The sequence below is a fragment of the Sorex fumeus genome, unplaced genomic scaffold (genome assembly GCF_029834395.1).
Source record: "Sorex fumeus unplaced genomic scaffold, SorFum_2.1 ptg000054l, whole genome shotgun sequence".
NCBI classification, from domain to species: Eukaryota; Metazoa; Chordata; class Mammalia; order Eulipotyphla; family Soricidae; genus Sorex; species Sorex fumeus.
The window spans coordinates 30,149,233-30,177,232 of NW_026606111.1; the positions used below are offsets into that span (position 1 = coordinate 30,149,233).

The following is a 28,000-nucleotide window of genomic DNA, read 5'->3' on the forward strand; positions in this document are numbered from 1 at the left end:
AGCTACCCGTGGCATACTCAATATGCCAAAAACAGTAACAAGGATGGCCCGCATTCCCCTGACCCTGAATGAGCCTCCAATATGCCATCGGGCTACACTAGCATGTGACAGGGACGAATGGAGACGATACTGGTGCCCACTTCAGCAAATTGATATCTCACCTTAAGATAAGATTATTTTGGTTTCAGCCTCTTGCTAAGCACCAGCCTCTTTACAAATCAAAATCAATTTTTTTATCAAAATTTCAAATAAAAAATTCAAAATGTTCAATTGTTAGAATTAACTTATATCACTGGGAAGTTATAGGATGGTCCCTTCATTCAGTTAATAACCAGACATGAGAAGAGACACAGGCCAAAATAGGGCTGCTAATCAAGCGAGGATTTTCAGAGTTCTCTTAATTGAAAATGGATTCTGAAAATGGTCACTTGATCACTTGATCACTTGACTTCCTGTTACTCATCAATTTCTCGAGTGGGCGCCAGTAACATCTCCATTTGTCCCTGTCGCATGCTGGTGTAGCCCAATGGCATCTGTTCATTCTAGGAACACGAAGAGCGTCAAACCGATTGTTCATGATCTTGATGAAGAAGTCTGACCATCTGGTAGGTGGGCGGCCACGTGGTCTTTTGACGTCCTGTGGAATCCATTCGGTGACAGCTCTAGTCCAGCGGTCGTCTCTAAATCTCATGTCCAGCCCATCTGATTTTTGACGCCTTGGCAAATGAGACAGCATCCCTGATTCTTGATCATGATGGAGGTCGGAGGTCGGAACTCCGGATTCTTTCTCTCATTTGGGTGAAACTTGATACTACAAGCATAGCTCTTTCAATTCCTCTTTGGGAGACCCAATAGAGTTCTCATCCTTTTTGCGTAGAGCCCAGGTCTCTGAGGCGTATGTTAAAGGCCCCCTGTCTTGGAACGGAAAGACAGCGGGTCTCAGCTTATCCCTCAGCATCAAGAGGTCACTCACTGGGCAGCGTCTCCCTCCACTGCCAAGCCTCAGACCTGAGTCTCAGCACACGGACACAGTGACTTTTTCTGAAAATGGTAGGGGTCATAAACATTAGTTGGCCAAAATTAATGTAAGTATCTAATCCATATTCCTCAATATTAAGTCCTAATAATGCCATGCTTAAAAAATATCCTATTTCTTTCTCACTAGCCAAAAGATGGAGTTCCATCTAAGCACTGGACCAAGCATTCAAAACTCAAAAAGTTAAAATTTTAGGAGGTCATTGTGTGGCAAGAGGTTTATGAGTCAGTTGATTCTCATTTGCTGAGCTTAAGAAATATGGGCTCTGTAAAGCAGTAGCTGTGTAAATTGCAAAGAAGGTAGAAGAATTTTTCTGGAACTTTGAAAGTTTAATCTGCATCATATGAATCAGGTGCATACCAGCTACTGGAAGCTAGAGAGGGTTTGCAGCATGCGTAGTGTATTTTGTGATGTCATCAGCTTAGAGGGAGAGATAGCAGTTCGCTCATTCACTCTTCCATGTTGGTTATCCTTTCGTGGACAATTTGGGGGCGTGGCTCCAAAGAGATGCCGAAGGGAATCTGGGTGACTCTCAGTGATTCTCGGCCAACTGGGCTGACTGGATCAATGCTAGGTCCCAAGGTTCAGTCCCTGTGGTACTAGTACCCAGTACCACCAGTGCCACACCTGGCAGTGCTTAGAGGCCTCCAGAGCTATATCCAGTGGTACTCCGGGGACCATGTGGTATTGGGGATCAGACTGGGCTTGAGTACATTCAACACATGTACCTTACCTTAACCCCTGTACTATCTAGCTTTAATTTCATATATCATTTGTCTATCTCTGTTTCTGTGTTTTATGATTCAGCTATTCAATTCTATTTTTTCCTAGACTTCAATCATATATCTTAAAAATATTATACAGTTTTATAAATAATATTAATTCTGTTGTATGTCTTTGGGGTTAAAATCCTGTTTTTTTTTTGTTTTGTTTCTTGGGGCTGGAGCGATAGCATAGTGGGTAGGACGTTTGCCTTGCTGACCTGGCCGAAGTGGGTTCGATTCCTCTGCCCCTCTCAGAGAGCCCAGCAAGCTACTGAGAGTATCTCGCCTGCATGGCAAAGTCTGGCAAGCTACCCATGACGTATTTGATATGCCAAACACAGTAACAAGTGTCACAATGGAGACGTTACTGGGCCCGCTCGAGCAAATCTATGAACAAAGGGAGGACAGTGACAGTGACAGTTTTTTGGGTCACTCCTGGCAATGCACAGGAGTTACTCCTGGTTCTGCACTCAGGAATTACTCCTAGCGGTGCTCGGGGGATCATATGGGATGCTGGGAATTGAACCCGTGTTAGTGCATACAAAGCAAATGCCCTACCAGCTGTGCTATCGCTCCAGCCCCTGTGTTTAAAATCTTAATAAAAACCTTTATACTTTGTTGTTTTGTTGTTGTTGATGCTCAGGGGTAACTTCTGGCTCTGCACTCAGGAATTACTCCTGGTGAAGTGGAGACCAGATGGGATACTGGAGATCAAATTTGGGTTGGCCATGTGCAAGATAAGTGTTCTACCTGCTGTACTATATAGCTCCAGCCCCAAGATCTTTATACTTTTTAATCACTAAAAAATTTGCCCTACTCTCTTTGCTGTATTCTTCAGCATGCACAGTAATAATATCTGATAGGAGACTCAATTCATGCATAATTTTATTTTTCTTTTAGGAAAAGAGCAAAAGTTGTTTTATTAGTTTTTCTTAAATTATACTATTTTTCTAATAATTTTATATAAAATTTATAAGACTTTGATAACTGATATAAACTGACAGTTTATTGTTATAACTATAGACCAAATGAAAGAGCTGAAAGCAAATCTGTTAGTAAATCTTTTAAGGATAAAGAACAATATCAGACATTTTTGTATATGCATTGAAAATTAAGAATTTCGAAATTTATAACCTGAAAGTTATAAAGCTTTTTAAGAATTTAGCTACAATTTTCATTTTTTTTGTAGGGGAATGCTGGAGGGGTCACACTCTACTGTGCTCAGGGTTTACTTCTAACTCTACACTGGGGTCATTCCTGCAGGGCTCAGGGGCCATAAGTGGAGCTGGGAATTTTGGACTTTGGTCAGCCATGTGCAAAGCAAGCACCTTGCCCACCGTGCTATCTTTCAGCTCATTAATCTATTATACTTAAAAAAATTGTGGGCCAGTGTTTATTTTGAATCCCTTCTATTTTATTAGAAACAGACACGATAATTTCACCAGCAGGAAATAAGTATGCTTTCAGTAAGTTTAACACTTTTGATAATGCTCCTGTTGGTTCCACAGTAAGATTCCAAATGAAACATAATAAACATTCAATCCCTGATGATTCTTTTAAGTGAGTCCTGCTCGGTAAGGTGGGAGCTGCCACAAGGAGTAAGAGTCGTTGGTCTCCTGAAGGGCGTTCTGTTTCTCTCAGTGCGCTGAAGAACAGTACTTGGGTGACTTTTCCCTCCTGAGTTAGGCTGCAGGACAGGAGTTGATGCTCACAGCACCACTGACCAGGGCTGCTTTACTGAAGCTCACAGGCCGCCCATCAATCACAAAGTGACGGATGCAACCTGTGAAGGGTTTGCTGGGGGCCAAACGTGGTGTCAACAGTGATTCTGTCAAGAGAGAAAGAAACACAAAGATTGTAATTGAGACATTCTAATTCCAAACCATAAGATAAAAAGAAAACAATTAAAAAATTATAGTGCATATGATGATGACATGCATGTCAAAAATGGAACATGAATAATTCATGCATCCTCTCAGGAGATAATTTGAACATGAATTTTTAGAGTTTTGTCACATTTTTCATGATCAGTTCTAAGCGTACAGATATACTTCATTTATTGTGCTTTACTTTGAAAACTAGAACAAGTCAATTGGCAACCAACAGCATGGAGTGTCTGTTGGGTTCTCATAGACTTGTTTCATGACTGTTAAGTTTTGGTAGTTCTTACATTATGTCAATGTTTTCAGTATTTGGTGATTTGTGATGAGTTGTCTTTGATGTCATAGTTTTGGAATGCTGAAAAATGTGCCCATATTCACACAAAATGTGAACTTAACTGAGAAATGTTGTTACATGTTTTCACTGTTCTTTCAACTAGCTATTCCCTCATTTTTCTTTCTTTCCTTAAGTCACCTTATTTCCTGAGAAACAACAATATCTGAACTTAGGCTAATCAACAATCCACCACTGCCCTCGTAAGTTTTCAAATTAGAGGAAGAGTTTCACATTTCTTTTTTAAAGAAAAAGCTAGAAGTAATTAATTTTAAGTGACAAGGCATGCCAAAAGTCAAGAGAAGTCACAAGCAGTCAAGCTATGAATGCAAAAGGAAAATCTTTGAAAGAAACCAAGTGTACTACAGTGAACACATGAATGATAAGAATGCAAAAACTTGTCCTAATGGACTTTCATAGCTTGAGAAGAATCAGTTATTGGACTTCAAAGCCTCAAACTATAGGCTGAGGAGCTATGTAGTTAAGAGCTTAAGTTGAGGCTATGCTCATTTACCATTCTAAAAATCTTGGAGTGCTTAAACACTAGTAGACCATCCCTGCCTGTACTCTATAAATGGAACAAAAAGCCTGGATTATAGCATATGTTTATATCATGGTTCAGGGACTATTTAAATCCCAGTGTTGATGCCTATTACTCAGAAAAATAGAATCCTTTCAAAATTTGTATAACTGCTCACTGACAATGCAGTAGGCCACCTGAGAGCTCTGCCAGGGATATACAAGAAGATGAACACTGTTTTTATGTCTGTCAGCTTTCGTGATTCATGAGAAGTGGTCAAAACATCAACCTCCATAGGAGTTTTGAAGAAGTTGATTTTAACACTCAAGGATGACTTCAGAGGGTTTAAAACTTCCAGTAGAGAAAGGAACTCAGATGTGATAGAATCTGCTGGAAAATTTTAAGAGTTGTGCCAGATGATGATTGAATTTCTTCAATCGCATAATAAACTACTGGATGTGCAAAGTGGTTTGATGTTCAGTCTGCTACTGATGAAGATTCTATGAACCTCATTGAAATGATCACAAAGAATTTTAAATGCTACTTAAATTTAAATTTAAGTAGGGACTAAGTTTGAGAGGATGGACTCCAGTTCTGAAAGTAAATCTATGGTAGGTAAAATGCTGTCAAACAGTATGGAACACTAGTGAGTCATCTTAATGAAAAAATGCAACTAATGCATCAAAAATAATCATCTTGTCATAAGAAATTGTCACAGGCACCCAAACCTTCAGCAATTTGAATTCATTATTTTATTACATTAGCACTGTAGCACTGTCCTCCCATTGTTGATCGATTTGCTCCAGGGGGCCCAGTAACATCTCCATTGAGACTTGTTACTGTGTTTGGCATATTGAATTCGTCATGGTTAGCTTGCCAGGCTTTGTCATTTATTACATTATTATATAAAATATTCATTAACTATTTTTTATTCTATCACTCCGGCCAGTAGTCAATTACATTGATGAAGACTCAGTATGGCTAGGATTTTTAGCAAGAAAACATAAAAATAAAGTGTGTTTTTCTTAAACATGATATTATTGTGCACTTACAGACTACAGTATAGTGTAAACCTAACATGCCACAGGAAATAAAAAATTAGTGATACTTGCTTTATTGCCATAGCTCCTTTATTGTAGTGTGGAACCAAACCTGCAATATTCTAAGATGTGCTTGTATTTCTGTTGCTTCCAAGGTTGAAATTTATCTTTTACATGTAAAAAAAACCTCAGGATGAATTTTCAGGATATAACTATGTCTTTTAAGTTTCATCTGAATGCTTTGCTGAGCTGGGATGAAGAAATTTTAACCTTCAGCCTATTTTTGGACTAAGTAACACTTCAGTTTAATTCATTTTATTATCCTTCACCCTTAAGCCTCCACATTTTGTCAAGTTCATAAAATATAATGACAAAATAATGAATTCAAATAAGCTAAGTTTTAATTTTTCTTAGCTCAGGGTTTGAGAACTATAAATTGAATAATGATTGCTAGCCTAGTCTTTATGTGGGCACAGGTGCCCTGCAGTATGCCAGGGAGATTTTCTTTCCTTATCTTAATTAGAGATCTGGAAGAAGTCTTATGCTTATTAATTGTACAGATACAATGAAAAGTGTGGAGATGATTGGAGCAATATAATTTGAAGCAATTTAGAGAGCTTAGAAAAATGAAATTAAAATCCATTTAGTCAAAGCTTATTATTATGTACAAACAGAATATGAATAGTAGCAGATAAAATATGGAAAACAGAAGCCAGTAACTCAGGAGGACATTTAAAAAAAAAAGGACAGCAAATTAAAGATCATCAAACAGCTGTACCACACTCGTAAATCATGCAGGTTAAGAATACACAGAAGCAAAAAAAAAAAAAAAAAGAATACACAGAAGCTTTGTGTTGAAAATAAATCATGTATAATATCATATTTAGAATGATAATTACAAAGTTTCAGATCTGGAAGAGGTCTGAGAGATCAATTCCCAAAATGAGTATGAATATATGTATATATATACATATATATATATGAGTATACAGTCTTTATGTCTGCTCAGTGTGCTACATTATTAGGATAAAAATGAGAAAACAGGAAATAATACAGGAGTACATCTATTTCTTCTGCTCATTTTGGAAACTAATTGTTGATTATAAACTTTTATTCTGCCCAAGCTTATCACCCTTTGGTTCTAGTGAGACATCATGCAATTAATAGAAATTATGATTTTTCATAATTCACAAGAGACCCAGCCCCAGCAGCCAAACTCCACTGCCCAACCACCACCACACTCCAGGCGGCTTTCCGGACGCTTGGGCCGAGCTTCACGCATGAATGAAGTGCCACGGAACCCAGGTAATGCGGAACTTTGTGACCTTGGACTCTGGACTCAATGGGACCAGGAGCGGAAATCATCTGCCTGCTTTGCCCAGTCTCCGGTGACCAGGGGTCACAACCATAAGCCATATCCTGCTGGCACCAGATAATCTCATTGGCCACCCTCCAGAACTCACGCCTGCTCCTCCTAGAGGGGAGTATAAAATGAAGCCCCCATAGGCATGCCACCAGCTTCTGCGCCAGGCTGTTTTCACATGGAGTGCCCCAGAGTGGGGTGTGTGAGAGCCCTCCCCGCCCCAAGGGACCCAGCCCCAGCAGTCGACCTCCACTTTAAGCGGCCACGCAACACATTATGAGACACTTTCTACCCATTTTCCATAATTGCCACACCATATTTGATGGGGTTCAGACAATGGGCAACAAATCATAGGGAGAAATATATAAATATATGCCTCTTGGAGAGCCCAAGAAGCTACCAAGAATATCCCACCCGCACAGGCAGAGCATGGCAAGCTCCCCGTGGCGTATTCGATATGCCAAAACCAGTCATGACAACAGGTCTCATTCCCCTGATCCTGAAAAAGCCTCCAATCTTTGGGAAAAGATGAATAAGAAGAGGCTGCTAAAATCTCAGGGCTGATAAGAGAAGGAACACATGGAGGGTGCGGGAACCACAGATCCCGGAGGGGGAAAAAAAAAAAGAAAAAACAGGTTCCAAAAAGAGCCGAGATCACCGGCAAGTTCCAGATGGAGTAGGTGCCGCATCCCGCCTCCCCCAGATGGAACCCCGGTGACCAGAAGCCTCTACAAACACAGCTCGAGTATGCGGGAACGAGGACTTTTTCTCAAAATACAAAGTGATCAATGAGAAGTAAACCACCCAATCTTTCTCCCTGAAAATCAGAGTTAAGTTTGGAGCACGGCCACAGCCCCAGAAACACAAGGACTTAATGCAGAACCCAGCAGCTTAGAGCAGAAAAGTGAACGGACGATGCGTTAACCCAGGCCATCATTTCTGCCCAGAGGGGAAAGGGTGTTGCCCCATTCGCCCTCTCTTCTCTGGAAAGAAGGATGGCAGCCGCATGGGAGCCTTGTGGACAGCAGGTATGAGCCGGGGGTGTGGGGGGCGACTAAAACCTCACGAGAAGGGGGGCGTTCCGGTCCGTCCTTCACGCCCTACTGAGGTCAACAGTTGCCCCCCACGAGCGGCTCCCCAGCACGAGCACAGTCCCAGAAGCACAAGGACTTAATGCAGAACCCGGCAGCTTGGAGCAGAAAAGTGAAAGGACTATGCGTTAATCCAGGCCATCAAGTCTGCCGGAGGGGAAAGGGTGTTGCCCCATTCGCCCTCTCCTCTCTGGAAAGAAGGATGGTGGCCGCATGGGAGCCTTGTGGACAGCAGGTATGAGCCGGGGGTGTGGGGGCGACTAAAACCTCATGGGAAGGGGGGCGTTCCGGTCCGTCCTTCACGCCCTACCGAGGTCACCAGTTGCCCCCCACGAGCGGCTCTCCAGCATGGCCACAGCCCCAGAAGCACAAGGGCTTAATGCAGAACCCAGCAGCTTGGAGCAGAAAAGTGAAAGGACTATGCGTTAATCCAGGCAATCATTTCTGCCCAGAGGGGAAAGGGTGTTGCTCCCTTCCGCCCTCCTCCCTCTGGAAAGAAAGATGGCGGCCACATGGGAGCCTTGTGGACAGCAGGTATGAGCCGGGGGTGTGGGGGCGACTAAAACCTCATGGGAAGGGGGGCGTTCCGGTCCGTCCTTCACGCCCTACCGAGGTCACCAGTTGCCCCCCACGAGCGGCTCTCCAGCACAGCCACGGCCCCAGAAGCACAAGGACTTAATGCAGAACCCAGCAGCTTGGAGCAGAAAAGTGAAAGGACTATGCATTGATCCAGGCCATCAAGTCTGCCGGAGGGGAAAGGGTGTTGCCCCATTCGCCCTCTCCTCTCTGGAAAGAAAGATGGCGGCCACATGGGAGTCTTGTGGACAGCAGGTATGAGCCGGGAGTGTGGGGGCGACTAAAACCTCATGGGAAGGGGGGCGTTTCGCTCCGCCCTTCACGCCCTACCGAGGCCACCGGTTGCCCCCCACTAGCGGCTCTCCAGCACGGCCACGACTCCAGAACACAGAAACCAATTTCTTAACTCTCTGACTTTCAGTAGAAATACTTCCAGGGTCAATAGGTAAAATAGCAAAAATCCAAAACCAACATTTAATTCTTGAACCCAGCTGTAGAAAGCAAATCACTTCACAATGCTTTTTCAGCATGTCTGATTTGGGGGGGGGGGTAAACTCTAAATAATAGTGGTGAATCTTTTATTGGAACAATGAATCTAATCAAAGCAGATAGAGTGTTAACTAGAATTCATCTGCCTCACAGGGACGGGGAGGGGTGGGGGGTGGGGTTTTATTGGGGTTCTTCATGGTAAAAAATAAGTATTGGTAAAGGGAAATGTGTTTGATATTTGCATGACTGAGACATAAACCTGAAAGCTTTGTAACCTTTCCCACAGTGATTCAATAAATAAATAAAATTTAAAAAATTAAAAAAAAAATCTCAGGGCTAGGAAGTTTAGAGACGTTATTGGCACCCACTTGAGTAAATCAATGAACAACGGGATGACAGTGATACAGTGATAATTCACACAATTTGGGACCAGGAATATGACTCAATGGCACAGCACTTGTTTTGTGTGTGTGAGGCCACAGATTCAATCCCGGTACCACAAACAATAAAATACCACAAGGATGGCCCCCAAACAATACATCACTTAATCACTTAATGACTGAGGCACTGAACAACCTGCATGAAGCGGCCTCGGGTCTGTGCTCCCGGCCTGTGATGGTCCAACAATACATAACTTCCACAATAAAAATGAAGTGCATCAGAGCCTTAAGCAATACAACAAATGCATGATATGCATAATGCACATATGATTTTTAGGGCATGCATTTTCAAATTCAGATTGAAAACTTGACTACCTGTAGAATAATTCAGTGAATTTTGAAGTAGAATCTAGGGATATATATATAAGCAAAAGCAAACACTGTCCTCCCATTGTTCATCGATTTGCTCGAGTGGGCCCAGTAACGTCTCCATTGTGAGACTTCTTGTTACTGTGTTTGGCATATTGAAAACTCTCTGTAGCTTGCCAGGCTCTCCGAGGAGGGCTGAGGAATCGAACCCGGCTCAGCAGGGCTGGCTGCACGCAAGGCAAATGCCCTACCGCTGTGCTATCACTCCAGCCCCTGTGCTTTATATATATATATATATATATATATAAAATCTTGCATATATATATATAATATATATCTATATAGAGAGACACTTCATAACTTAAAAATTATTTAACTTGTAATTTTGATTATTTAAGCAATAAAGTTAATATTTTTGGTGTATAATTCAATGAAGTTTAATGCATTCATTTTTTATTGATAGAAATAATGTCAGTGGGGTTCTGTTTAATATAAGAGAACTGGATGGGGTTTTAAGATAACTCATACTTAAAGAGTTTTATATGCCTAATTTCTTTTTCATATTTCAGTTTCTGATGTGATTTTGGAAGAATTAATCTCAAACGTCTCAAAATGATGTAATTATTGGCATTCAACTTCATTTATAATTGCTTTTGTCTCTGGCTTGCTGTCATGATTCCTCGATGGAGTTTAGTGGTGCATAGCATGCTAATTCCAGTAAAATTAGCTAATTTTTTTCTGTTCATTTTATATATATGGGAGGGAAATTTTCGCTTTGAACACCTCTCCCCTACCCAAGAGCTTAGCAACTCTTGCAGTATAAGTTGATCATAGTGTATAATACTGGGACCAAACTCTAAAAATAAACCAAAAACAAATATTTGTTTGAGTGACATAGTCTGGATTTGGGGTATAAAGAAAATAACAAATATTGTGACTTCTGTGAGGGAAGAACAGGTTTATTCTGTCCATTTCTTGGAATCCAGTTCAGTACTTAAAAGACATTAAAAATGTTTATTATATTTTATGTGAAGTTGTGATTCTTGAACACATGGAATCAAATAAGCTACCTCTAACAGTGTTCTGTAGTATGTGGCGAAACAGTGGGGTGAATAGCTCAGTTTAAGAGGGGAGGAATGTGTACATGTAAGTAGAAGTTTGAACTTAAGCTAAAGGTCAGTAAAGGAAGAGTAGGGAGAGTTTTCCCTTGCAAACGTGGAGGTGGAGGAAAGGAAAAATATTTTACAAAAGTGGAAACTGAGTTCTTGTAAAAAGGTCTGAATCCATGGGAATATCATTTAACATTTGGAGATATACAAGCCCCAAATATGCAGCTGTCTCAGAGGCAGGAGCAAGGAAGGATCTAATGATGAATAAGAAATCTGCATGCTATGCTGAGTTAGTTGTCATAACAGTTCCTTGGGTACTTGTGAAATATTTTAGACAGTTGTGATTTCTAGGAAGAATGAAATGTGCAAGATTATATGAATTCATGTGCCACATCTTCCATCCTGTGTTGCATCAAATGCATTGATGATTGTTGCCAGAGTCCCTTTCAGAGTGAAGACAGGGAGAAGATGCACATGGACAGGGGATATAAAGGAGAGGAAGACTTATTTCCCTGGAGATTTTATCAGTGAGTTACTGTCATTGCCAATATAGGTGCTGGAAAGTTCACAAGACATAGCAGAACTATGCTCAGTTTGTGTTATTTCAGGAGTGCCACGGTCAGATGCTTAATTTTATTCATGTGTTGTCACTCTCAATTAAAGCATTATTTGCCAGGACTGGAGAGACAGTACAGTGGGTGGGTGCTTGCCTTGCATGTCGTCAACCTGGGTTTGATCCTCAGCATCCCATATTGTCCCCAAAGCCCACCAGGAATGATTCCTGAGTGCAGAGCCAGGAGTAAACCCTGAGCACTTTCAGGTTTGCCCCCCCCCCCCCAACAACAACAAACAACAAAGCATTCGCCTTTATATGGGTTAATTAAAAATAATCTAATTGAAGGCAAGGAAACATCATGTTAAGTTTTTTTCCTTAAAACTCCCATTCGAAGACTGTGATGTGACTCAAAGTTTTCTATGTATGAGATCTGGGTTGAATCTCTGGCACCAAAAACATAAAAACAAACTCCCTCTGAATAACAATACAATACAAATGCAGATACACCCTAAAGCCTTCTACAAAATTCCACATGTAACAGCTTCTCATAGTCTTCTCTCCAGTCACAACATTTTTCCAATGTTAGTAAAATGTGTGAAAACACATTTAAGGTAAGGTCATGGTCTCTGCTTCAGTGATTTCAAACAATTGTGCGGTCCACAAGTGTCCACCTGTCACCAACCTAAATTACACACCATTCTTGGCAGATGACAGCAGCAAAGTTACTGATGATGTTTATAGAATCACAGCTGGACCCTCTCTAAGGGAATGTCACTATCTAGGAACAACAGAATTTGTGATTTGCAGCTGTCTTCACACTCCAGGATAATCCCTGACAGGGAGAACTATGTATTCACTCTTCTCAAGGAGGAGGAGCAATTATCAGCTAAGATTTTGTCCTCCAAGTTTTTAGACCCAGAGATCAGTATCAGTGAGTTTTCTTTGTGTGGACTCATGTATTACATTGTGTGTGAGGTAACTTAAAGGAAAGAAAATAAAAAAGAATATGGCAAAGTGGGAGTAGTGTTATAAGTTAGAATTCTGGGGACTTGTGTTTCTCATGTGCTGCTGTTGTAATCCTTGGGTGAGGACCCACAATTGCCATTATACTTTTTCCAATGGAAGGGCATAGGAAGAAATCCGCTCAGTTATTAGGTGAATTATGAAAACTCAAGGCTCCATTATTACTGTAATCATAGGGAGGAAAATTTCTGTTTTGTGAATCTAGAAACTTGTCCCATTTAAACAACACTTACCTGGAACACCTCCAACAAACACAGGCTCCCTGTGATCGACTGGTTTTGGATTCAGAGGTCCAACCACATGGTTGACTTCAGAGTCTACATCCAACTGAACCACATTGGAATCTCTAATGACTGAAATACAGAGAAGAGACAAATCATAAGTGGAATTGGAGAGATTAATTTTAAAAAATATGAGGAACCATGATTTACAACATTGTTAATTTTTTGCATGAGAGGGGCTTGTTTATCAGAGAAATGGCTTTTGTCTATCCCAGAATAACTCTCACACTACTATATGATTAAAAACATCAACATATAAACAAAAAATCATTAACATTTTTCTGTTGAAGGGCTAATACTTAGGATATTCTCTTTGCTCCATAAATACTATTTAACCAATACTATTTAACCACGTCATGTTGATTCAACACATATATATTGTTACAGTTACATTTGAGTCTCTTTTTTTGAAAATGTTCGAAGCATCATTCATTACCTATTCCTTCATATAAGTTGTGGTCTACATTGTACTAAACATCATTTCATAGGTGAGCAAGTAGCCTCATTTTACAATGCAAGCCCAGGATAGTCAGCCTTTCTTACCTGTGATTCTGTGCCATCTGCCATCACAGAGACTCTGCTTAGGTGTCACTGAGGTGGAAAAGTCTCTGATACCATTATTGACTTTCACTATGACCTGAAAAAAGATAGGGCATGTCATGTAATTTGATTTCATCTCTCTCTCACTCTGTGTGTGTGTGTGTGTGTGTGTGTGTGTGTGTGTGTGTGTGTGTGAGAGAGAGAGAGAGATTAAGCTACATTTTAAAATTTAGCACAGGGAACAAATATTTGAAAAAGCCTCCATAGATGACAAAGTTTGCCATTTGTCATCTACCACAAGGGGTCACTGTTTGGTAAAATATAGAAATAATTTTAATCGAATGTTCATAGGACAAAGGAGAGAAGATGGGGAGAACAGTGACAGAGAACAGTGACAATGACTTCCTTTAGTTTTGGAAGATGACAAATGCTATAAAGTGCTGGTTAAGGTACCGGAGAAAAGTATAGACTCCGTGAGCCCTGCTGTCTGGGCCCAGACACTCTAGCACTCCCTCTTTCCTCACTGTGCCCATTTATTCATTGGTACAGCGTTTGCCTTGCACGCGGCCAACCCAGGTTCAATTCCATTGTCCCTCTCGGAGAGCCCGGCAAGCTACCCAGAGTATCCTGCCCACACGGCAGAGCCTGGCAAGCTACCCGTGACGTATTCGATATGCCAAACACAGTAACAACAAGTCTCGCAATGGAGATGATGCTGGTGACCGCTTGTGTAAATCAATGAACAACGGAAGGACAGTGCTACAGTGCTACCACAGTGTGATAATACCATTTACCTCACATTGCTGCCAGGGGATTAAATACATAAACCCACAGAATGCATTTCAAATAGCACGTGACTAATAGTAAGAACCAAATCAATACCTATCTTATTGTTATATAGTTATAGAGAATGTTATGTATTTATTCATTATTTTTATTTTGAGTTTAGGGGCCACACCCTGCAGGGTTCACAGGGGCTTTTCCTGGCTCTGTGTTCAGGAGTGACCCCTGGCGATTCTTGGGGACATGAAGAATTCAAATTTGGATTGGTGGGATGCAAGGCAAATGCTTTATCCTTTGCTCTATCTCTCCAGCCCTGAAATACAAAATATGTTTTAAACCCAAATTATCAGAGATATTCACTTAGGGAAAACAATAAAAATAAGCTTCTGTTCCTTTAATATTTATTCAAATGCTCCCATGAATGTTCATTAATGACATTTCTGGAAAAAAGTGGAGATCCCATGAAAGTTCATTAGTGACATTTTGGGAGAAAAGTTGTGGTTAAGTATAACAGATTTATTTTTTACCTCTAGCATGCCAAAATAAAAGGCATACACATACATGTATTTGGTATGCATGTATAATATAAGTAGATGTTTAGATTGTTAATTTTGATAGGACATTTAGTTTATTGTTTCCATATAGTACAGAAAAAATTTCTCTCCCAAATTATTTTGAAAAACCATCTGTGCAGTTGATACTTGTTTTTAGTTGTGCTGCATTTTCTTTCATGTTCTTTTCTTGAATAAAATCAATTATTAGCTTATGAAACTGAATCAAAAGATTGTCTACATTTAAATTTCATATTACAGCTTTCTCCTCTCTTCCACCCACTCCACCACTTAGGAAAGATCGACGAAATAGATGTGTGGACTAAATCTGCTTAGATCTAGAACAGAAGATCATTGGAGACAGACTGTTGAAACACTCTACCTGCCCATCTTTCATGTGAACATTCAGGTATTCCCCGTTGACGCTGTGGCCATGAACCAGGGTTCCAGAACTGCTTCTGGGCCGCACTTCAAATGCAATCTCAAACTTCAAGCCAATGTTGAAAGACTCATCTGTGGAAAGAAATGCCATTAGCATTCAAGAACAGTCACCTAAATTCTGGAACATTGTTACTATTTTATAACTCTGTGGTTGTATACAGGTGTTTGAATCAGAAAGGAGCAGTTTCCTGACCAAACTCTGGAAGGTACTGAGGGAGACTGAGATTACTGGCACACCAAGGCGGGTGCAGAACAACACCAATGCTCTGACTATAGGAATTCAGAAAGGAGAACGCAGTTCCAACTAACAGGACCATTTATATTTCACAACTGAGGGGAAATCAGGGACATCTGCAGAGAAAGGCAGAAACTGGAAGCTGCAAACCCTCAGGGTTAGTGTCGCTGGATTGATTCCTGGAGAAGGAGGCAGATGAGTGAGGAAGCTTTTGGAGACACACCAGAAGGGGTTCTCAGGCTGAAGAATGGAAATTAGACTTTACTAAGCCATTAGTGAGCCAGGGAATTCACTTGATCTGGGCCTGTTTTTGAGATAATTTTTTTTAAAAAATCACCATTTTAAGTTATTTAAAAAAAATAAAAAAAGTAAAAAAAATAGTAATTTCTTAAAAATTCTCAGGACTGCATAGCATTTTAAAAGGGAAAGTTGGTGGTATAAAAAGTAGAGAGAGAGTATGGGGGAAATTGTCCGCCATAGCGGCAGGGGGAGTTTTGGAAAGCGGGGGTAATACTGGGGAAATTGGTTGTGGAGAATGTGCACTGGTGGAGGGATGGGTGTTCGATCATTTTATGACTGAAACTCAAACATGAAAGTTTTGTAACTGTATCTCACGATGATTCAATTAAAAAAAGAAATAAAGTTGGTGGTAGCAACAAGCAGGTAGGATTTGCTATGACAGTGATGGAAGGAAATAAATTCTTATCAAGTATAGCCATATTCCCTCTAAGACACACACCGCCAACTTGGGCATCTTAATAATACTCATTTGATGTGTCTCCTTATAAATTTCTTGTTAATTTTTCCTGCTGTGAATGTTTATGGAGAACATAAACTCTGCACATTGTTAGGCATTCAAGTTGTAATGAAAACCTTGTAGTTTTTATCATCGAAACTCAATAGGGACTGAGAAATATGTGTTGGTATTTTAGCAGGGAAAAAGAAGAAGAAGAACAGCAAAATCATGCACTAGGCAAAGAGGCAATATGACTTCTACTTATTCTGCTGGACATTGTGGGGGGCTTAAAAGGATGGACCTGTCTGACTTAGGATGTCTTTTGTATTCGAGGATGCTGAGTGAGAGAACATGTAGTTTATATCCTTCTGAACTATTTCCCTCAGTCTGTCCTGACGCCTGCCTCATACCTCATGGGTGCTGTGTAGAATGTTTGCTGGAATTGATTGGTTGGTAATTGTATGTACTCTCTTTTGATTGTTTTGAGCTGCACCCAGAAGTGCTCAGAGTCTACTCCTGACTGTGTGCTCAGGGGTCATTCCTGGCAGGTGGCAGGAATTGAACCTGGGTCGGAAGTGTGCAAGGCAAGCATTGCACTATCTCTTCTGCCTGCTGTACTTTCTCTCTAGCTCCCTGTCAGAATTTTTTGATTCCTTTTTAGAACTATCATGTCCCATTGCCCGGAAATGCCATACCATAAATGCCTTGTTGAATGAATGAGATAAAGGTGGAGGTGAATAAAAATCAGAAATAAAAATTCTGAAGGATAGTGTTGCCCGCTGGTGATTATGGAGAAGGAGACGAGTAGGAATAATGGGTCATGTTAAGATGGAGGAGAGTAAGCAGTCTAGAGCTGACCTGAAAGAGACCTGCTTCAGGAGTTCTAAAGTAGCCAAAATGCTCTACATCCAGAGGTGGGGCAGCTGTGGAGAGAGGCTCTGCTTGGGAAAAGCGAACAAAGGAAGTAGTGTGTGATAGGAAAGGAGAAAGGAGTCTTTGTGGAAAGAGTCCATTTTCTACGAATATGTGAGTCTGTCATTCTCCTGCTCTCACTCCGGGCCACCAATTCCCCAGTGAACCACTTCCAAGTAGCTCATGATTCATGTTTTCACCATGAGTTATTGTTAATTAGTACCTAGGACCACATATCCCCCTTCAGTTGAGAAGTATGTTCCTGTTTCCATTGGGCCTTCAAAGCAAGGAGTCACACTGAACGTCTGAGATGCAGAGGTGACAGAGGCCCCGTTGAGTTGAAGATTGCTGAGACAGCCACTGAAGCTGTAGACGGAATTGATCTGGGAGAAAAACACAAGTCTTAATCCATGTACTCAGCACTCACAAATGTCCAAAATTTAAGTCTTCAGGGAAACCAAATAACTCCTTATTTTAGCTCTCTGAAAGATCAATAATTTCCAGGTAGTTTTCTCTTTTAACTAGTTCTTTGAAGCTGGAATTTTTTATTTCTTAAAGTCAGCCTGCAGTATTGAGCTGTGACAAAGCGGATTATAGTTGTAGCTTTCAAATAGAATATTAGAAGCATCCTTGTTTGTTTTCCTTCAAAAATGACAGCTGTGCATAAGATCACCCACAGCCGATGAGAGCTAGCTAAGTTCCTAACTGTTAAACTTCCCAGGATAAATTAAGAGCGGAAAGCTCATATTTCTGGCCTTATTTTAGCTATATTAAACAAACAGACCAAAAGCTATTTTAGTGGTTGAGTTCTTATCATACCACAGGAACTGAAATATTGGGCCACCTTAAACAACTGCTTTCATACTTTTTTATGGAGCACTGGAAATTTATTCAATTGTATTAAAATATGAAAGTCTTATTAGGGCAAAGCAATATGGGTTTCTTAGTGGAAAAAATTAAAGTTATAGAACCACACAAAAAAAGAAATAAACAAGAAATCCCCTCTTTATATCTCATCAATCCACTCTTGAATACCCTTTGTATAGTTTTCAAAATTTGCATCTACTTGTTACACATGCACACAAACATACATTCAGGTATAATTTTTGTATTTATACATTCTCATTCTGAAATTTTTTCTAATAAAAGCTACATTAATATATAATGAACACATCATAAGTTCAGTTTTTTTTTGAGTATCTATATATATTTTTTATTATTATTTTTAGTGAAACACCATGAGATACAGTTGTAGATTTACAATTTTTTGTGCTTGGGTTTCGATTATACAATGATCAAATACTCATCCCTCCACCAGTGCCCATTTTCCACCACCATGGATAATATCCCTCCCACCCCCATTCCTCCCATCTCACCCTGCCTCTGTGGCAGGGCAATCCCTTGTGTTCTCTCTCTCCTTTTGGGTGTTGTGGTCTGCAAAAGAGGCTTTGAGTGGCAAACATGTTCAGTCCATAGTCTACTTTCAACATGCATCTCCCCTCCTGGGAGGATCCTCCAAACACCCTTTATTTGGTGCTCCCTTCTCTATCTGAGCTGCCCTTTCCCCTAGAATGCCCGGCTGGCCTCTAAGCTATGGAGTAATCCTCCTGGTGTTGATCTCAGCTATTCTTGGGTATTAATCTCATATTTTGTTTTCATACTTTTTAAAAAAAATCTGTCTTTTAAAAGTTGCCATGGAAATTGGGGCTACTAACATAAAATCCAATGTATGCTTTATGTCAAGAAAAATGTGGTCCTTTGATGTGTTTAGATTTTTTGCTAAATATTTTCAAGAAGTGTCCTGTTTCAAACCTAGCACTGTTGGACCCAGTGGTTTTTCTTGAATCAGGTGGCCTGATGCTTTAACACTCAGGTCTTAAAGTCTGGTGTGAGGGCGCATGGTGCTGGGGACAGAACTCGGGGTTTGCACATGTTAAGCAGATGCTCTATCACTTTAGCTATCTCCCTGGCTTGCCTGCTCTCTTTTGGGGGTGGGGTGGTGGCGTCGGTTGTTGGGGCTATTCTCAGAATTTACTTTTTGTTCTTTGCTCTATGCTCAAGGGTAATTCTTAGTGATGCATGGGGGATCATATTTGGTGCTGGGGATCAGACAGGTCGGCTGTGTGTAAAGCAAATACTTGACCTGCTGTTCTATTTCTTTCTGGCCCCATGGCCTCAATATTGTTATCTTTTTAAATTACAAAATTAATAACATTGACTATACGTCTAAAGGGTAATCATAGTGCCTTGCATATTTACAAATTGTTCTTTCTCTTCCTGTTCCCCACCCCCACCTTGTGGTATAAGAAGCAAATGAGTTCACAGTTCATGTAGTGGCTTGGATGATTTTACTTTGCTCCATAATATAAGTCAGCTGGAGCGATAGCACAGCGGTAGGGCGTTTGCCTTGCGCGCAGCCAGCCCGGCCAAGCCATAATATAAAGTGGAATGACTTTCATGTCTTTAAGTATATTTTACAGCAAAAGTATGGATACTTGAATAATCTTTTTGAGATATAAGTTTTCACTGCAATTTATACCTCTGAAACTTTTCTCATCTAACTTGTACCTGAAAATCAAAAGATCCCTATTGACTTTGTAATGCCTCAAGACAGATGTTCCAGAGCATCACACACACAAGGATATGCCATCAGATGGGACAAATGGTAGTTGTTCTAACTGTAAAGCAAGGTTCTGAACTCTGTGACCTTGCAACTCTTACGGCGAATGGCTTTACCTGGTCATACCTGGCTTACCTGGACATTTTTCACAGCTCTTCCAGGAGCCACTCCACCTAAATAAATTGGACCTTTAATCTTCCAAGCAGCCCCAGAAGGAGGAAGATTTTCTTCCAGAACACGCAGGCCATCAATTATGAGTCGGCCACTGCTCTTTTCTCGAATAAATATAACCTATGTGGAGTGAAGGAGAACAGCGTATCACAAGTACATTCCAGGACAAAGGACTCTGTTCTTGCAATACTGTTGTAAGTCTACAGAAGTTTGTAGAAAATGGTCCAGCCTTGGAAGGGCAGAGGCACATTAATATGGCATGTATGTAGAACTGTAGCACTATCCTCCCATTGTTCATCCATTTGCTGGAGCGGGCACCAGTAACGTCTCCATTGTGAGACTTGTTGTTACTGTTTTTCGCATATTAAATATGCTATGGGCGGGGGGGGGGGGCTTGCCAGGCTCTGCCATGTGGGCGGGATACTTGCAGTAGCATGCCTGGCTCTCAGAGAGGAATGGAGAAATCGAACCCGGGTCAGCCGCGTGCAAGGCAAATGCCCTACTCGCTGTGCTATCGCTCCAGCCCATGGCATTGCATGTATACACGCGGATTTTTAATGATGCTTATACCACAGCTAGGGCTGGAGCAATAGCACAATGGTAGGGCATTTGCCTTACAAGCGGCCAACATGGCCGACCCGACTTCAATTCCTCCATTCCTCTCGGAGAGCCCTGCAAGCTACCGAGAGTATCTCGCCCGCTTGGCAGAGACTGGCAAGCTACCCGTGACATATTCGATATGACAAACACTGTAACAACAAGTCTCATGATGGAGACGTTACTGGGCCCGCTCGAGCAAATCGATGAACAATAAGAGGACTGTGACCATGATACCACAGCAAACTTATTTTTTTTTAAATTTTTATTAGTGAAACACCATGAAGTACAGTTGTAGACTTACAAATTTTTGTGCTTGGTTTTCAATTATACAATGATCAAGTACGCATCTCTCCACCAGTGCCCATTTTCTACCACCAGGGATCCCAGTTTCCCTCCCGCTCCCCATCCCCCCATCCCACCCTGGGTCTGAGGCAGGGCATTCCCTTTTGTTCTCTCTCTCCTTTTGGGTGCTGTGGTTTGCAAAAGAGCTATTGCGTGGCAATCATATTCTATCTATAGTCTACTTTCAGCACACAGCAAACTCTTATAATACACTGTTACTTCAATGAAAAAATATAAGCAAAAAAAAGGCATAATTTCTGAATCCAGCTGTTTTTCTGTGTACACTATAAATCTCTTCTCCATTGGCTAGCATATATACTCTCTCTTTCTCTCTTAAATGTATTGTAATAAATTATAGTGCATCATATGTTGATTTATTTTTTCTCTTATATACACATTGATTTGCTTCTATATTTAGGTCATTTTCTCTGTGATATTCTGTCTCCTTAACCAATTCACTCTTCCCATAGTATTTTCTACATTTCAGTCAATAAAGATACTCAGAAATTATTGAAATTTAGATAGAAAGTGAAAAAAAAACACTTTGAGTGAAAAATTATTAGAAACCAAACTTCAATTTGGTGATAGATTCTTTGGTTAAAATAACTGCACTAAAAATGAAAATAAAATGAAAATTGATCTGTCAAAAATTATGTTTAATTTGTGTCTTTTTATAGAGGCAGTCTTCAAGATTTTTAACAAGAATTTTTGAATAAAAATAGGGAAGGTTTTGAAATTCCACTCTGAGAATGTAGTAATAGGATTTTAAAATGGGTGTTTCTAAAGAAACCAAAGTTGCACACTAGTGTCAGTCCAGTTGGTACTGAATATTTGCTGATAATAAGATTCCCTGCTTTCAACTTACATCATGCCACAGTCCATCGTTGTATTTCTCTTGGCTTCTAATCTTTAGTTTCTTGTGGCCAATATTAAACATGAAAACCAAGCGGCCATGGGCTAAGAATAGAGTCATGAAGTCATTCTCTTCTTGATCCGAGACATAGAAAATCATCCCATGGGAGGAACGAGTTTTCAGGCGAATAGAAAACTGAGATCTAGTGAATGAAAAAGAAAAACTTAGCTCATAGAAATGAGACTGGTGTGATCTCTATTTCCATAGCAACCCTGTGTAAAGAAGATTTAATAAGTATCTATTCTATTGAATACCAAGCAGAATTGCTTATTATATTTTATTATGGATATTGGGCAAGCACGACTAGTTAAAAATGTCAATCTTCCTCTTTCCTTAAACACAGACACCTTTCATTTTTAAGGGAGTGTTTCAGTTGTGGATCATATTATGACAGTAAAAATAGTTGGTATGAGTTTAGTATCAATTTATATGTTAAAAAAGCTCATTAATGTGGAAAATTACTAGTGAAATATAATGTGCATACGTAAATCTCATAAAATGGTATGTATGCACTAGCTAAAATACAGATTCCATTGTTTTCCTAGAAAAAAAACAGGGAGATGACTCAAACAGTTTTAGTAGATGCTTTGAATGCAGAAGCCACAGGTTTGATTCCTGGTAACATACAGTACCCTAAATATTGCCAGGTATGGCTCAGTAATAAGCAAATGAAAAAATAGATAACTATCATATGTTAAAAACTATCATCAGTTGTATAGAAATTAACAAAAACTCTAGAAACTTAGCTGTAGTCCAAAGAAAAGAAATATTTATGAGATTAACTTCAAATAAGCCTTTAGAGCTTTTAATTTTTTTAATTTATTTTTTTATGTTTTGGAGCCACACCCAGTGATTCTCAGGGATTACTCCTAGGTGTGTGCTCAGTTACTTTTGCTCAGTCACTTTTGGTAGTGCTTGGAGGACCATATATGGAGGTGGGGATCAAACTAGGGTCAGCCATGCACAAGGTAAGTGCCTTGCTCTGTCTACTATCTTCCCACCCATGTTTTGAGCTTTTTTTGAACTTATTTCTTTCTCTCTCTCTCTCTGTTTCTCTCTCTCTCTCTTACTTTGGGACCATACCAGGTGGTGCTCAGCATGTTGCTTAGCAACGCTTAGCATGTTGCTTCAGGTTCATTCTTTTTTTTTTTAATTTTTGCTTTTTTGGGTCACACCTGGTGATGCTCAGGGGTTACTCCTGGATCTGCACTCAGGAATTACTCCTGGCAGTGCTCGGGGGACCATATGGGATGCTGGGAATCGAACCTGGGTCAGCCGCTTGCAAAGCAAACGCCCTACCCGCTGTGCTATTGCTCCAGCCCCGCTTCAGGTTCATTCTTGCATGCTTAGGGGACCATGTGCTGGAGGGGACTGAACCTGCATGCAAAACATTTGCACTAGCCTTTGAGCTATCTCCCTCGTGCTTTAGAAGTAATTTCTAATAAGCCAAAGTCTGAGTATAAATTTTTCCTGAACACAAAAAGAGGGATTCTATTAGAAAAGTAGCAAATTATAGGGGTTCTCATCCAAGGTACTGTCCACATGAATATTTGAGAGTACTATATACAATTTATCTAAAATATTTGAGTGTTAACATCTGATACACAAACAAATATATAAATGAAACTTTAGTAACGGTAAATAACTTAGAAATTTGAGAAATACTGGAAAGAGGTACTGGGCAGTAAAGATACAAGCGTATTTGTATTTTCATTGTTTTTCTTGATTAAATCTCAAGATATTTGGATTTGTATTTCCATTGGATTTGTATTTCTATTCTAAAACCAGAAATATATATATATTTTTTGCAGGAGGCCTGGGCAGGGGGAAGAATGGTGGCATTAGAGTTAAATGATGAATCATTTGGAAGTTGTTCCATGTTTTCTTGTCTTTTTTTTTAAATGATAAAACACAAGATAACTGAGAAGAATGCTTTTAAAGTCAATCTTACTTAGAAAGGAGAAGTCGGAAATAATATAGTTGGAATATAAATTACCTAATATATAGTACTTAGTTAGCTGAGATATGAATTGGATTAAAGTGTCATAAAATGAAAAGACGACAGGAAAAAAAAGATGAGATGTGGCAAATGAGGTGAAAGTCTAAGCAGGGGTCTAAAGTTTCGGAGGGATGGTGTTACTTTACTTTTCACCAAAATCATCTCTTAAGTGCTCAAACTCTTGACGGCTATTGGCTGTTCCTCCGTATTGATAGGCATGCTCTATGGCTCGAGGGCTGTTGGAAAGTTGACAATGAGAGTCTCTTGGAGCAGGCTGGTCTGGAAATTTCAGGCCAATGGGATCCCAGGAAGGCGCATCTTTACTTTTCTCTCCCTGTAGGAGAAAAAATAAAATGTTTTAAGGGAAAAACGTGACAATACTACTCAAAAAATTAATTTGTGACTTCCTTATCACTATCACGACTACTAAAATAGTTAAGGTGTATGTATTTGCACATTATTATGATTTATTAGATCCCTCCTACTACCCCACCAAATAACTCAAAACAAATAACAACTCCAGCAGTAACAACAAACAACAATAAAGCACTAACAAATCTAAATATTTCACCTACATGAAAGCAAAACTACAGATATAAATGCCCTATCATTTAAATAATGCACATCTTAAACTTTGGTAAACAGGGGGAAAGTTGGCAGTAACATATCCCTGAGAGAAACAATGAAATATATTCACTTAATCACTTAACTTCCGTTAGTCGTCGATTTGCTCGAGCGGGCGCCAGTAACATCTCTATTTGTCCCTGTCGCGTGCTAGTGTAGCCCAATGGCATCTGTTCACTCCAGGAACATGAAGAGCCTCAAACTGATCGTTCATGATCTTGACGAAGAAGTCTGACCATCTGGTAGGTGGGCGGCCACGCGGTCTTTTGACATCCCGTGGAATCCAGTCGGTAACAGCTCTAGTCCAGCGGTCGTCTTTAAATCTCATTACGTGACCAGCCCATCTGATTTTCGACACCTTGGCAAATGAGACAGCGTCCCTGATTCTTGATCATCGACAGATGTTAGAACTCTGGATTCTTTCTCTCATTTGAGTGAAACGTGATATTCCAAGCATAGCTCTTTCTATTCTTCTTTGGGAGACCTGAATAGCGTTCTCATCTTGTTTGCGTAGGGCCCAGGTCTCTGAGGCATATGTTAATGCAGGAAGAACAGTGGAATCAAAGAGATGTGCCCTGAGCCGGAGGTTCTTCGTCCTCTTAGCTATTTCTTCGATGCTCTTGAAGGCGTTCCAAGCCGCTCTCTTCCTCCTGCGCAGCTCGGGTGCAAGGTCATTTGTCATGTTGACTTCTCGACCTAGGTACACATAGCTGTTGCATTCGAAGATGGTCGTTCCGTTGAGAGCGAATGGGGCGTCAGGAACGAGGCTGTTTCTCATAAACATTGTCTTTGTAAGATTCGGCTGTAGTCCTACCTTTCCACACTCACGGTCAAACTCGGCCAGCATTTGTGCCGCTTGGCTGAGGTTTGGTGTTATTAAAACAATGTCATCAGCAAAGCGGAGGTGGTGTAGTTGCCGACCATCTATCTTCACTCCCATTCCTTCCCATTCTAGTCGTCACATGATGTTCTTGAGGGTGCCACTGAAGAGTTTCAGTGAAATGGTATCACCCTGCTGCACCCCTCTCTTGACATCAACGATCACTTCTTTGTAGAATGGTGAGATCCTGGTAGTGAATCCGCAATACAGCTCACGAAGGATCCTGATGTATTGGGCTTGAATGCTCTGATTGGCTACGGCTTCAATGACTGCTTCCATCTCAACAGAATCAAAGGCCTTCTGTAAATCAATGAACGTTAAACAGAGCGGCATCTTGAACTCCCGAGAAACCTCAATGAGCTTGGTTATCGTGTGGATATGGTCGATGGTGCTGAATCCTTTGCGGAACCCGGCTTGCTCGCATGGTTGTCCTTCATCTAGTGTTCTGCCAATCCTATTTAGGATGACTCGAGTGAACAACTTGTAGATGACAGACAATAGGCAGATCGGGTGATAGTTGCCAATGTCATGGATGTCTCCCTTCTTGAACAGTAGTACGGTCCTGCTGGTTTTCCATTGGGACGGAACCTTGCATTCAGACAGGTAGCGAGTGAAGAGCCGAGCCAGTGTATTGATGAGTACTGACGGCAGGTTCTTCAGGTGTTCAGGTCTGACCTTGTCTGGGCCGGGTGCTGTTTGTTTCTTTACCGACGAAATGGCGTGTCGGATTTCGGAAGGGAGAATGTTGGGAACGACATATCCATCCTGTGGAATTTGGTATGTCGGCAAGTGGACATGGCTATCGAAGAGATTTGAGTAGAAGTCATGGATAATCTTCTCCATTGCCGTTCTGGAGGATGTGATGGATCCATCAGGACGTTGGAGGGCAGTCATCTTGGTCTTGTAGTTGGCGAAGGACAGGTGGGCGTTACGAATACTTTTCCCGGCTTCTGCCGCATCTACCAGTACTTCTGCTCTTCTGTCTTTGAGGTCTTCCTTGATCGCATCTCTGCACTGCTTTGCGAGCTTGGACGTTAGCTTGCGGTTGCCTGAGGCATGCGCCAAACCACGCTGGCAAATTAGCTCAAGAGTTTTCGAAGATAGGCGATTTTTTGTGGCTATCTCTCTCTTGGCGTTCCTCGCACATTCATGGAGGTGCTGAACCAGTCGATCGTATTCCTCGTCAATGTTGTCAACAATGGCATCTTCCCATGTTGCCGCAATAGTACCAAAGAGTTCCCAGTTGGTGGTCATTCTGGGAGTTCTCTTTTTGAACTTTGCAGCCCTTTCTCCTCGCTCTGTGAAGTAGAATTTTGCACGAAGGAGACGGCGGTCCGATCCCATTCGAAATTTTGGGACAACAGCGACATCAGTCAGGCAAAACTGTTGATTGAATATGATGTGGTCTATTTCGTTGTGGAATCGTCCACTGGGAGACTCCCATGTCCATCGTTTAGATTCTGCCTTCTGGAACTGTGAGTTACCATGAATGGTCTTGGTCGACATGATGAACTCAGACAGTCTCTCACCCTGTTCATTCCATTCTAGGCCATGGGTCCCGATGTGAAGTTCTTCAGCTGATCTTCTTGGTCCTATCTCGGTCCTATTTGATAGGGTTCAAATATAGTAACACCTACAAGGGTGATTAGAGGTTGCCCCAAAAGCCTCTATCCCTCTCGGAAAGACTGGCAAGCTACCGAGAGTATTCCGCCCACACGGAAGAGCCTGGCAAGCTATCCGTTGTGTATTCGATATGCCAAAACCAGTAACTACAACTGGTCTCATTCACCTGACCCTGAAGGTTTCACCGACATGGCACCACTGAGAAGGAAATATATTATAGATAACTATATCATTTTAACACACCACTTAATTGTTACTGAAGCTGTGTAAGAGTTAACATACTTAGCAGGAGCTTTTTATATATTTAAGAATAGCTTTGTGAGAGGCAACCTTTTATATGACAGAATATAGAATCATTAAAAAATTGTGTGAGGGTTGAGCAGGGGTGATAGTACAGCAGGATGGGTCTTTGCCATGTACACGGCCAACCCTGGTTTGATCCCAGGCATCCCATATGGTCCCCTGAGTACTGCCAGGAGTGATTCCTGAATGCTGAGCCAGGAGTAACCCCTGAGCATGGCTGGGCATGACCCAAAGAGCAAAACTGTGTGCGTGGGCCCAGAGAAACAGTACAGCAGGTAGGGCATCTGCCTTACACATGACTGACCCAGGTTAGATCCCTGGCACCACACAGAGTCTTGAGCACATGTCAAGTATGCCCCCTGGCAACAAAAAAGGAGTAAAAATGTTTTAAAAATTGTTTTGTGTTCTTAAAATCATGCTGATTAAAAATATAGAGTTGTAAAACTGAATGCTAATATTTAATGATGCTTTAACATCAATTCCTGATTAAAAAATATGATCATTTTGCCACTTATTTATATATTCAGGCAAATGTTTATTGAGTATATAGGATGCTGCAGCAGTCAAGGGAATATAATCAATGTTTCTGCCTATCTTGCACAGGCAATAGGTGGCAGGGAATAGAAAAGTGAGAAGTGCTTTCTGTTTACAAGGAATTAAAAATTGATTTGGAGAAATAAGCACCAAAAAATTACAAAATTGGAGGACAGGTTAATATCCATTAGAAACTATTTTAGCTGATTTGCCAGAAAAAATGGGATTTTATTTTTCAGGTAATGAGGGGCCATATGGGTTTTTAAAAGCACAGAGCCACTTCTGAAGGGAGCCCTCAACAAAGGAATTGCAGATGAGAGAAGAATATCTGGTAGTTGAGAGAACTGAAGAAAACAGCAAGCATTAGGATGAGATGGGAGAT

General features: G+C 40.8%; 1 protein-coding gene across 2 annotated transcripts in view; it reads right to left on the reverse strand.

Annotated features, from left to right (window-relative positions):
- Positions 1-2,793: 2,793 nt before the first annotated feature.
- The window catches only part of LAMA4 (laminin subunit alpha 4), a 177,647-nt gene continuing 152,440 nt past the window's right edge, over positions 2,794-28,000 (reverse strand). For both annotated transcript variants that reach the window (XM_056125022.1, XM_056125020.1), the window contains exons 32-39: positions 23,801-23,988; positions 21,608-21,797; positions 19,765-19,920; positions 17,233-17,392; positions 15,068-15,198; positions 13,355-13,448; positions 12,764-12,883; positions 2,794-3,628 (exon numbers count right to left, since the gene is read on the reverse strand). In XM_056125022.1, the coding sequence (XP_055980997.1) occupies positions 3,483-3,628; positions 12,764-12,883; positions 13,355-13,448; positions 15,068-15,198; positions 17,233-17,392; positions 19,765-19,920; positions 21,608-21,797; positions 23,801-23,988 (1,185 nt within the window). In that variant the 3' untranslated portion in view covers positions 2,794-3,482. The remainder of the gene's footprint in view (positions 3,629-12,763; positions 12,884-13,354; positions 13,449-15,067; positions 15,199-17,232; positions 17,393-19,764; positions 19,921-21,607; positions 21,798-23,800; positions 23,989-28,000) is intronic.